Source organism: Girardinichthys multiradiatus, chromosome 19 (genome assembly GCF_021462225.1).
Source record: "Girardinichthys multiradiatus isolate DD_20200921_A chromosome 19, DD_fGirMul_XY1, whole genome shotgun sequence".
NCBI classification, from domain to species: Eukaryota; Metazoa; Chordata; class Actinopteri; order Cyprinodontiformes; family Goodeidae; genus Girardinichthys; species Girardinichthys multiradiatus.
Genome location: NC_061811.1, coordinates 27326337 through 27338822, shown reverse-complemented (window position 1 = coordinate 27338822; position 12486 = coordinate 27326337). Strand labels below are relative to the sequence as shown.

The 12486-nt window shown below is 40.9% G+C and overlaps 1 protein-coding gene across 1 annotated transcript in view; it reads right to left on the bottom strand.

The window, feature by feature from the left end:
* The window catches only part of LOC124884897 (glutamate receptor ionotropic, NMDA 3B-like), a 157818-nt gene extending 150775 nt beyond the window's left edge, over window positions 1-7043 (bottom strand). Inside the window, exon 1 of the mRNA XM_047392935.1 lies at window positions 6107-7043. Within this exon, the coding sequence (XP_047248891.1) occupies window positions 6107-6643 (537 nt within the window). The 5' untranslated portion in view covers window positions 6644-7043. The remainder of the gene's footprint in view (window positions 1-6106) is intronic.
* Window positions 7044-12486: the final 5443 nt, after the last annotated feature.

The following is a 12486-nucleotide window of genomic DNA, read 5'->3' as shown; positions in this document are numbered from 1 at the left end:
CTTCGCAAACTTCTATAGGAGGTTTATTAGAAATTACAGCCTGGTTGCTACTCCCCTAAACGCTCTTACCTCTTCGAAGGTGAAATTTGTGTGGAATAAGGATGCAGAGAAGGCCTTCAATAGGTTAAAGGAACTCTTCACGTCAGCTCCGGTGTTACGGTCTCCTGACCCAGAGAGACAGTTTATTGTGGAGGTGGATGCCACAAGCACTGGGGTCGGAGCTGTATTAAGCCAAAGAGGTGAGGATGATTGTGTTCACTCGTGTGCCTTCTTTTCAAGGACTCTGTCACAGGCTGAGTGGAATTTCGACGTGGGAGACAGAGAGTTATTGGCTGTCAAGTTGGCATTGACAGAGTGGAGACATTGGCTGGAGGGGACTAAGGAGCCATTTATGGTGTGGACTGACCATAAGAACTTGGAGTACCTGAAATCAGCAAAACGGCTAAACCCCAGACAGACTGGGTGGGCTTTGTTTTTTGGTCGTTTTAATTTCTCCCTATCTTACATGCCAGGGAGTAAAAATGGCAAACCTGACGCCCTATCCTGGATTCAAGAGCCTGAAGAATCTCAGTCTGCGGGTGAAGAGGAGTTTATCCTTCCTGAAACCGTCAGGTTGTCTGTGTCCCGAGTGGAGGTGGAAAGGGAGGTCCAGGAAGCCATTAGAGATCTGCCTATCCCACCATCATGTCCACCTGACCACTGTTTTGTCCCTGAACACCTTGTGCCTAAGGTACTGCAGTCTTGTCATTGCTCTCGTTTAGTTTGTCATCCAGGAATCAACAGAACCATTCAGACAGTTCAAACTCAGTTTTGGTGGCCATCGCTGGTCAAGGATGTCAAAGACTTTGTTGCTGAATGCACTCAATGTTGTACAGCTAAGCCTTCGCGTCGCCCCCCTGTGGGGTTGTTGCACCCTTTGCCAATTCCCCCTCGCCCATGGTCACATATTGCGATGGATTTTGTGACAGGTCTACTGGTTTCTAATGGTCACTCTGTTCTACTAACCATAATTGACAGATTTTCAAAGATGGTTCATCTGGTGCCGTTGGAGAAGCTTCCATCTGCTAAGGAGATGGGTGAGATATTGACCCGAGAAGTTTTCAGGCTCCATGAAATCCAAATGACATTGTTTCCGATAGAGGACCCCAATTTGTGTCACGTTTCTGGAAGGAGTTTTGTTCTTTGTTGGGAATTTCTGTTAGTCTTTCCTCAGGGTTTCATCCTCAGTCTGATGTCCAAACCAAGAGAGCCAACCAAGAAGCTGACACCAAACTTTGTATCTTATGTGAGTCTGACCCGACCAAGTGGTCACAAAATTTGCCCTGGGTTGAATATGCCATGAACTCTATGCAATCAAGTGCCACTGGTTTGTCCCCTTTTCATGTTGTGTTTGGTTTCCAGCCACCCATGTTTTCAGTTCAGGAGAGAGAAGCTAATGTTCCGTCCGCCCAAGTGGCTGCCCTAAGGTGCAAAAGAATATGGAGAAAGGCCAGGAGATCGATGATCAGAATGTCACTGGTTCAGTCAAGAACGGCCAATCGGAGACGGATCCCTGCCCTTAAGTACCAGGTGGGGCAGAAAGTTTGGCTCTCCGCCAAGGACATCCCATTAAGGGTAGAATCCCGGAAATTGGCACCCCGATTTGTTGGACCTTTCCCAATCTCCAAGATCATCAACCCTGTCGCTGTACGACTGAAATTACCCAACTCCATGAGGATTCACCCCACGTTCCACGTTTCTCAGGTCAAGCCCTTCGTGGAACCCCGACTTGGGCCCACCTCCGGGCTCCCTCCACCCACCCGGGTCATTGATGGTGGTCCAGTGTTCTCGGTCCGGCGCATTCTCAGGTCCAGGCGAAGAGGACGTGGAATGAAATACCTGGTTGACTGGGAGGGCTATGGGCCTGAGGAACGGACTTGGATTTCTACGAGGTTCATCATTGATAAGGACCTAATTCGTGAGTTTCATCGTCTCCATCCTGATCAGCCTTGTGGTCCGTCAGGAGCCAGACCTTAGAGAGGGGGTACTGTTGTGATTCTGGCACGTCTGCTCTACCCTGTCTCCCTGGCTGCAATCAGCAGATTAGATGCACCTGGTGGCTTCTGCAGTGTAGTGCAATCTGTGGAATGCCATACACATGTGTCTTCCCTGATATATACTGACTCTGACAAGCAGACGGTGCCAGATTTTTTTAAAGCCATTGTGTGAGTAGATATCCAGCGTTCCTTCCTGTCTGATCATTGTTCTTGACCTTGCCTTGCCTTTTGGATTTATGCCTCTGCCTGCTCCCTGTCGGACTATTTGGATTTTGGTTGTCGACCGTGTTTCCTGCATCTGGTTTATGCCTCTGCCTGCCCCTTGCCTGACGCCTCTTGTTCCGATCGTTGACCCTGTTTCTGTCCTTGGATTATTGAGCCAGCCTAGCCCTCGGATTATTCAGCCTGGAGTCACTTTTTACCTGTGCTGTGGAGATCACTGCCTGCCGCCCACTGAGGTTTCCCCTCTGGGTTTCAAGTTCCACTCAAGACAAAAGCAGGTTAGTGGCTTATTTGATCCCTGCAAAATCTGGAGAGACTACAAGTCACTCATCCCTCTTTCTACCTCAGTGATTCCTGGAAGCTGTGAGGAGTGTTACCTGTGTGACGTTTTCCTGTGGCTGAATAAACCTTTTAAACTTTCAGTACTGTGTCTGGCTTAATCTTGGGTCTGCCTTTTTCTGATTCATAGCACACATTAGGCATGGGATTACAGATCAGAGCTCTATTGAGTGTGTTTATTTGTATTTTTTTGTTTTTAGTTAAATTCCTTCTTTAACAGTGCTTATTTGTATTGTGTACAGCAGTGGCACAGTATTTAAGCCTTATTTGTGTTCAGTGCATGGAGTTTAGCAAACTCTGATGGAAGAAGTATGTGAAGAAGATCAGGGCAGACTGAAATGGTTAGATTCTAGTATGGCAGATCTCCAGCAATCATTTCAAGGCAAGTAATTATAAAAATCACACAGTGTGGTCAATGCATTTAATTAAAATAATTTTTCAAGTTCCAGCTGTTTCTTGCATAGGTGTTGCATTACCTGCAACATCTGCCAAAAATAACTGCAAGGCGGACAAATTTATGATGATTCCAATCCTACCAACCGGCCCTACCATGCATGCGCCTGCAGTACAGCCTATTAGGGATGAGGAATTATCCTGTTGTTTATTGTTAGTGCGGGGAAGCAAATGCTGTTATGAGAGTTTGGATTTATGTTAATAACAATAAACTGGGAGGCTATAACATTTCAGTGCCACCCAGTCTTATTGGTGTAAATGCTGTAAATTCCTGTTATCTAGTTAAAGTTTTTAGCATGAAATTCATATGCTTTAGACTGTGATTGATATGTGTAATTTTAACTTCTCTGCATTTTCCTGAGTACTTTTGGGAATTATTTCTCCTTTAAATTGGAAGTAGTGCAGTTCAGAACCTATTTGGGCTCTGGTTTAACCAGTTGGCAACCACCATTCCCTTGAATGCTGATTGGTCAGTCTATGCATGTGTGAATATGTGACTGGTTTATTTGAATTTTTCTGTTATATACTTTAGTATTTCAAAACATACTGTTTGGTGATTTTTTATGACCTTGACGAAGGCCACGAGGTGAAACATATTGGTCTGTTAATAAAGTTGCTTCCCAGTACTTCCAGTGTCGCTTGAGTCTTTACCTCACCCGATCTTTGACCCTCTCCATGCACCTTGGGAGTCAGTGAAGTTGTCCCAGAAACTTTTGGATCAAAGCAGGACACAGATAAAACCATCTTTTTTGTCAGGGTTTCAAACAGATAAAATCCCATACTGGCTTTAGTCAAAGTAGTCAAACATTGCTGGTCTGCCATGGCTTTTACTAATACCAGCTGGTCAGCTCAATTCTTGAGCTGTTTGTAATGTTATCTATTCAAAAAAGCATAAAGCAGGATTTGCAGTTATTTTATTTAGTGCCCCTTTTTTTGTTAAATCATAAAATGGAAACCCTTGCTTCATTATGCAGCTGCGGTTTTGCATTTTAGTATGCATTTTCTTAACCAAAAAGTACACCACTGGATGAGATTTTTAGTGTAACACATTTATTAACAGCCTTTTTACACCAACCACCATTTTTGTAGCATAATACACAAACATAATATTTATATCAGACAAAGTTAAACAGAAGTCCTGTAATAAACCAATAAACTCAAGACTTCAACTAAAAAAAGAATTTAGGAATTTGATGAAAACCAAAAAGACTTATCCCCTAAACCTGACAAGCAGACCAAAAACAGAAATCAATTTCAACACAATGTTTTAAATAACAGCTAAAATATTAAAAAGTTAAGGAATCAAGACACAAGGGAGTTTTTCTCCCTTGTGTCTTCCTGCTGGCACTGTTCTGTTCTTCTAGCCTCCCACAGCTCAAGAAGCAACCCTCTCATCATATCTGCTCTCTCCTCCTTCTCTTGCGTGCTTATCTTTTTGCATTTTCAAGCCTTTCGTCAAGTGGTTTGTCTTCTCACTGATGTTAGCTCTATTGTGATTAAATAGCCATAACGTTGACAAGAATGTATGGCTCAGAGAAAACATCCAACTTCAAACTGCAGACTGTGCCCTCCTTTTTTTGTCTGACTAACTTTTCACATTATCTTGAGCTGTTTGTGAAGGTGTGTTTGTCTTAAATGAACCTCTGTGAAAGTTGGAAGTGCCAGAGTACATACATTCAAATATGTGTGCAGAAGAGATGCAGCTGGCTGCTTGGCTGGATTGAGGCGGATATCGCTGGAAACACTGGCAGGCAAGTTACTCTTACTGCTCTAATGAATACTAACACAACAGTCACCACAGTCTCAAGGCTTTGGCAGCCTCCAACAGGATTTCTTCCAGTATTCCCTGCATTTAGCCATATCCATCTTTACATCAACTCTGACAAGCTTCTCTGTCCTAAAAAAGCATCTCCACAGCATGATGCTACCACCAAGGTGGGTGTTTCGCCATGCGTGATGTGATATGTTTTTTGCCACATACAGTGTCTTTCATGTATCAAAAAAAGTTCATCTTTAGACTTATCTGACCAGAGCATCTTCTTCCAACGGTTTGTTGTGTCAAAGGCCAAAGGGGACAGCTTCTGTCTTTTCATTCAGATTCTGCCACCGGTGTGAGGTTATTTAATCTTACACATATTTTGTCTTTGCATACAGTCAAATATGTACGCAACAGAGAGAAGCAGTTGGCTGCTCACTTTAGAGGATTTAGATGGAAAACGCTGGAAACACTGGTTGTGCTAGGAGTACTGAAGCAACACACACACACGCTTTTATTGCCCAGTTCGTTTTTGCAAAAATAGAAAAATAGAGCCACACATGCATTTAAACAGAGTAGAAATGTTTGATTACACAAACAGCATGAGCTGCAGAAGCAACACCTCTCCAAAGCAGCTATCTATCACCATTGCAGCTGGTTGAATTCATTCGGAAAGTTGCTTCGAACCATCTTCAAACATGCACAAACAACTATTCTGGATCACACCGCGTTTGTATTCACACTCACAAAAACAATCAGACTTAAGGACAAAAGAAAATGATGTTATATTTGCTATGAGAGTTCAGTGCTTACCAACTCTGATCTATCAGATCTTAAACATGTTGTGGGCCTCCAGGTCCACCACTCTGCTCAACCAAAATCAATCTGAACATCAGACTTTTCTAAAACAAGGAATTTAACAGTGGAGATTGGAGTCTGAGACTGATATCTACTTGCAGAATTTAAATTGTTTTTCTTTCCTAACATAATTGTTTTAATCATTCTTTAGATTAGGCACAGGGATAATTACCCTCATTATCTTTGTTAAAATTACTATCCCTTAAACTGTTAATTTGCTCGTTGCTAGCCTGAATATCTGACTGGTTTTGCAACAGCGTAGATAACAAAATCCCTGCCACAAGCTACAGGATCAGGAAGATTCTTTGGTGAGTGTCAACCCAGTTATAAGCCACAAGTTTAATGGGGGAAAAAATATTTAAGAATGAGTTTCCGTTTATTGAGGAGTAAATAAACCATGAATACCATGTGGTATTTAAAATGCTGCTGGATCTGATCTTACCTTAGTCACCAGGGGTTCTGTGTCCTCCAGGATGGAAACGAAAGGAATCTCCAGGAAAGAGGAGAGGAACTCCACCTGGATCAGCTCCTCCCTGGAGCGTGGAAAAGCGAGCACGGCTGACACACCCCTGACCACCAGGTCCTGGCAGGCGCTGTGGGAAAGCGACTCCGGCTCCCATCCCGCGGGCGACCGCACCACCATCTCCAGGGTCAGGTTGTAGGGCAACAGAGGAGCCGGCTGGGAGGAGGCGGTGGTGGAGTCCGTCCCGCCGCTCTGGTGCCGGATACTCGCCAGGGCGCGGTTGAGCGCGTTCTGTATCCGTGCCGGCTGGCGGGTCGGCAGGAGCGCACCGAGGCGCACCGTGTGTCCGATCCGCGCCAGGATGTGGCAGGGTGCCGGGTGAGGGAAACAGGTCTCGGCAGAGGAGAAGGGGGTTAGCAGGAGAAGGAGAAGCAGAAGCACTCTGACAGAGATGAAAATGAGAGGGTTTCTCCCCGGGGCGAGGCAGCGGCTCCAGAGTCCAGAAAGAGACACCATGCTGTAGATCCGACACGCAACTGAGGAGGACTGGGCTCTGCTCGGCGGGAGATGGCATAGCTCCCTCTTTCTCCCGGCTCCACTGCTTTTCTCGGACTTGATCTTTTCTGTCCTGCTTCTTCTTCGTTATTCTAAACGTTTTTCTTTCACATTTCACCCCTCACCCTTTCAAAGTTTTCATACAAACAGTGAAAGAGGTGGTGGAAAGGAGAGATGAGCGTTTGCAGCTTAGAGCGGACGACCTGCTTCTGTCGGTCTCTGCTAGAGGAAGGCACACCAGCTGTGAAGTTTGTGTGCGTGGGTATGTGTGTGTGTGTCCATGTGCCTGCCCGCCAATAATCTAACCTCTCACGGAGCTTGCCTCTTGTTGAATTTTAATGAAAATTCGTTGAATAACATTCCCTTCTGCTTTTTCAGGTTTTTACTCTGAATTTATTACAAGCAGTCGGGTGTATTTCCTGGTAATTGGTCTGTGGATCATGGTATAATATAGAATATAATGTTTGCAATGTTGAACCATATTTTTTTTATACTTAAAATAGCATAATCCCACACACAAATAGAAAACAGACATAGTTTAATTTCAGTATATTTGTTCAGTGGGCAGTAAACAAAATCACGTTAATAACGAAATCTAACTGAAGCATCTAGTAGAAAAATAAACGTTTTTAGGTGAATCGGAATATTTAATAACTTCTAATTGGTAATGCAAGACGCTCTGTTTTCCTTACAATCATATCAATTTAAAAAACAATTATGTCACGGACCACAGTTGTTTAGGCTTTGATTTTCTTTTGTGTTTGTACTCTGATCACACTCCTTTTTATATCCTTTAGATCTTACCTTGTTTAGTTTATTTTCCTGTGCTCTTTTTGTTAGGTGTTTTCTATGTTCATTATTTTGTGTTTAACTTTCTTGTTTTTTCTTGTGTCCTGTCCTTTTGTGCTTCTGGCTTTATTTCTCTTAGATCTCTGTTTGTCTTCCCCTCATGATTTGTAGTTTCACTGTATCTCAGTTTAGCTCCATTCATTGTTTGTTAGTTTCATACTTTCAGCCTCAGCCACATGCAATTAGTAGTCTGTTCACCTGCTCCACCTCATTTACTCCATAGTCTGCACCTGTTCCTTGACCCGTAAAAGCTCTCTGTTGGTTGTTCGGATTATCTGTTCAGTTCTTTCTATGTCCGTAGTTGTTGCTCCTATTTTTCTGTTCATGATCCATGTCTCATTCTCCTCGCTTTTTTTTTTTTTTTTGGAAGTTTGCTTCTTTATTCTCATTAAAATTCTTCAAATCATCGTGCTGCTCCTGCCCTCGTGAATACATTTGGGTTTGAACCATGTTTCATGACAAATTCATAATCATTCAAGGAGAGCATAATGGTGCCACAATCGCTGCTACCAATTACAGCTACAAAATCATTCTAAAATGTCTCAATTAGAAATAGAAAAAAACACTCAGTCTGTGGCTGTCTGTTGAAAATACAAAAACTCTCTGCTGTTTCCCCTAGTACAACCAAACATACCATGCAATTGGAAATTACAGTCTGTGGGACCTGAGTAGATGGTAATAATTGAAAAATGTCACAAATGTATGTGTGGGAAAACACTACAGAATTGGTGTAATTCACATATCCAAATTCTGAATTCAGACATAAATGGTACACAGCATAAGTAGCCTCAGCACATATTCCTGATTCTGTTTGGTTTGCTTTAGTTTTGTTATGGCGCTCTGCTCTTATCTTTGGAGAAATTTCTGTTTGAAGCAAAACTCAGTATGCAAAAAAATAAACAACTACTCTTTTTGGCTGCTCGTGCTTGTAGCTCTATACCAGTTATTTTTGATCATGTTTTAATTAGAATTAATACATTTGTTCTGAGTATCACTAAATGGCTGCCAAAGAAGCACAAGTGGCACTGACCCCATTGTTTCAGAAACAAGCTCTTTAGACAATCTTTAGAGATTGTTGGAAGAGGAATGGTCAAACATCCTGTCTCTGTACGACTCCAAGCTTAAAATGTTTTAGGAGGAGACTGAGTGCTGTCTCACTGGCAAAGAAGGTGTAGGTAACATTAATTGTGACACCAGTACTCAGATAAAAGATTTGTTTTCATAATTTTTCAATGTGAGATATTGCTACTGCAATAAAACATGAATTCATAATAAGACATTATTGTCTGTATTTGTATTTAGATTTTTTTTTTCTCAGTAGGTTCTTAGAAGATCTTTCAACACAACCTAAATCCACTGTTTTGGGATCACAAACTGTATTTTAAGAAGAGAAACATGAAAAGATTTGAAGCTTAATTCTTTAATAAAGGAGCCTAATATGTTATCCTTAGTAATGGGCCACTTTCAAGCACCTTCAGGGCTCACATCAAGATGTTCCTGCCAGTCTGGCGACCACATAACTAATAGTTCGCTGAAATCTCAGTTTTGCCTCGAGATTTATTTCCACTTCTTGCCGTCCAGCTAGAACATTACCTCTTGTGTAATCACGACTTTTCAGCACCATGGACAGCGCCAGTGCCATAAAAAAGATCTACAGCGCATGGTAATTTAGCTTAAAGCAAGGGACAGCACTAAGTTCTTCTTCCCTTCATTTAGCAGTCATTTCCTCCTCCCCATTTCTGATTTACAATACTTTAAATGTATTTTTTTCCTCAAAAGTTTCCTCACTTTCGCTGAGTTTAGCATTCACCGTAGGGTCTCTTTCAGCATGATGGCTGACATGAAAAAAAATTATTTGGCCAACCTGATAAAGGGATTCCTGTCTTTCCCATTCCCTGCACACAGACACACACACACACACACACACACACATACACACACACACACACACACACACACACACACACACATGGGATCAACATGCCATTTCACAGCCCGCTGGGTGACATGGAATGAAAACTGTTCAGCTGTTGATATATCTAAAAAAAAACAAAAAATAAGTGTTTTCCCTCCATCTTGGTCCTTCTCCTCATGCTTCACAAGCTAAATATGGAGAACAGATCAAAACCAGCAATGTAGGCCTCATTCAATTGCAGAAACAGAAATATTAATTTCATCTGGCACCCGTTAAAACTGGGTAGAACTGAATACATGTAAAGTAATGCAAACATGCAGTTCCTTGCAAAAGTATGTGGTCCTCTTAAATTTTTCCACATTTGTCACATTAAAACCTCAAATGTCTGTTATACCTAAATAAAGTCCAATCCAGCCAATTTCCAGAACTCATCTAAATAGTAAACAGTATCCTATATAATGTAATTTAATCTCAGCATAAAACATCTATTCTGTAAACACTTTAGAGGTTTGTTAGTGAACATTAGTGAACAAACAGCACCATGTAGACTAAGAAATTCATGAAACAAATCAGTGATACAGTTTGTGGAGAAGTTCAAAATCAAGGTTGGGATTTGAAAAAAACACCATTGAATAATCTAAAAATTCAAGGTATGGCACAACTGCAAACCTACACAAGTCTTGAAAATTCACCTAAATTGAAAGACACGGAGAGCAGGAGTAGCTAAGAAACCCACTATAGCCCTGCAGGAGCTTCAAAGACTCCATGATCAGGTGAAACATTTTATAAACAGTGCAACTTTATTCAAGTGCTTCACAAAGTTTGGCCTTTATGGGAGAGAGGTATGAAGAAAGCCGTTGTAGATGGAAAGCCGTCCAGTTTTCTAAAAGCAATGTCATCAACATAGCAAACACTAAGAAGGTTCACTAGTCAGATAAGACTAAATTTGTTCTTTTTGGCCATAATGCAAGACAGTCTATGTGGTGGAAAACTAATAATGTACATTACCCAGAACACACAATTCCCATAGTGATACATAGTAGAGGTGGAGGTACACCCTCCAGCAGGACACCAACCTTAAACATAAAGCCATAGCTGCAATTAAATAGTTTATATCAAAGCATATTTTGTGTTAGAATGGCTCAGTCAAAGGCCGTACCCAAATCCAACCAAGGAGCTGTAGGAGGACTGTAAAGTTGATGTCACAGATGCTTCCCATCCAATCTGATACAGCTTGAGCTATGTTACAATGAAGAATGGACATTTCAGTCCATAGTTGCCCAAGATGGCAGAGACATACCCCAAAAACTTACAGCTGTAATTGCAGAGAAAGAAGGTTCTACAAAGTATTGACTGGGGCCGAAGAAATACACTTTTAATTTAATTTGTAAGAAAAATAGCAAGGTTTCCATTCACTTCACAATTATGCACTTCTTGGTGTTATCAAAAATCATAAAACAGATTGCATATTTGTTTACAAAAAAGAAACTTCTGCCATTAACACAGGTAATTGCTTTAAAACAGCCCAAACCACTTCATCTGGGTTCATTTTCAGTTATCATAATTGTATTTAGAATTTTAAGCAGACTTATATTACTGTTGTGGTACATAGCTTTCATTTTACAAGTATCCAGGCTTTGTCAAAGACGTATTAGTTCTCTGGGTTTCATTTCAATTTACTCTTTTGGTTTTGTAAAGCCCCCCATTTGCAATGAGGTTTTGTACCACTCATTTCCAGTTTTCTTTTGAAAGTGTGCTCCCAAAATGTGGTACATCTGGTTTAACTTCCTGTGCTTGCCTCTATGCTTAACAGTAAATGTTGCCATCTGTGTCATTGTGTTAAATATACTGTAGTCCCATATCTTCAATTTCCCTTTGTTGGTGTGTCTGTCTATCCAGGCTGTCTTGTTCTTCTGTCCCCTTCCTGTTTATCTCCCTTCATTTGTTACTTTACATTCTTGCTTGGATTCATTTGGACTTTTTGTTCAATCTCCATTGAACCTGCAGAATCTGTTGTTCTTAGTAAATTTAATTTAACTCTTTTCATTTTTCTTCAACTTCCCATGCCTTGTGTCCTGCTCCTAGGTCATCCAAAGCACTACATGTAAAAGTCACAGTCAAATACAGAACTAAAGTCGAGATGGGTTTTTGATTATATTCAGTTTAAGTCAAAAATGATATACACACATATTTCTTTTTATGTTTTTATGATTAGTGTAACACAGTTTTCACAAATAGCAGCAAACATATTAACAAAGAAAACAATACAGAATTAAAATATAAGCAAAAACAATACGTCTTGTTTGCAGTCCACTATTTACATGCTGTATATTCTTTAGAAATACGCTTCTAATTAAATACTCCCCATTAAATACTCAGTTCTTTCAGAAGAAACATTAACATTTCATTGTCCAATATTATTTATTTTTCTTTAGAAAAGGAAGTGATTCAAATACAGGTAAACACCAACAATTCCCTTATCGTATTCAATGAACAAAAGATATCAACAAAGATAATTTTTTAGCTGAGATCAAGACAATTAATCCAATTCAAATTGAATTTTGACTCGACCCAGGACTTTCCATTTCTTGACTCTCACCCAGCCCTTGGTGGAGTTACTGGTATGTTTTGGAACATTCTCTTGTTGCAGAGTCCGGTTATGTTTCAGTTTAGCTCTTTTACAGATAGGAGTTACATTTGACACTTCATTAGGCTTTGATTCACACAGCCAATCTATTTCTCGTTCTTGTTTCTTTCCTTCAAAAACATCTCTAAAATATGTGCCATAGTCTCCTGAGCAGATCTAGAAAACATTATTCATGCATTTGTGTCATCCCGTCTAGACTATTGTAACGCTCTGTTTTTAAGTCTGGACAGATCTTCAACTTCCCTCCTCCAAACCATTAAGAACTTAGCAGCCAGACTTCTTACGAAAACAAGTACATTTTCTCATATGACCCCAGTCTTATGCTCCTTACATTGGCTCCCAGTTGAGTTTAGAATTTGTTTTAAAATTCTTCTCCTTATCTACCGGGCTCTT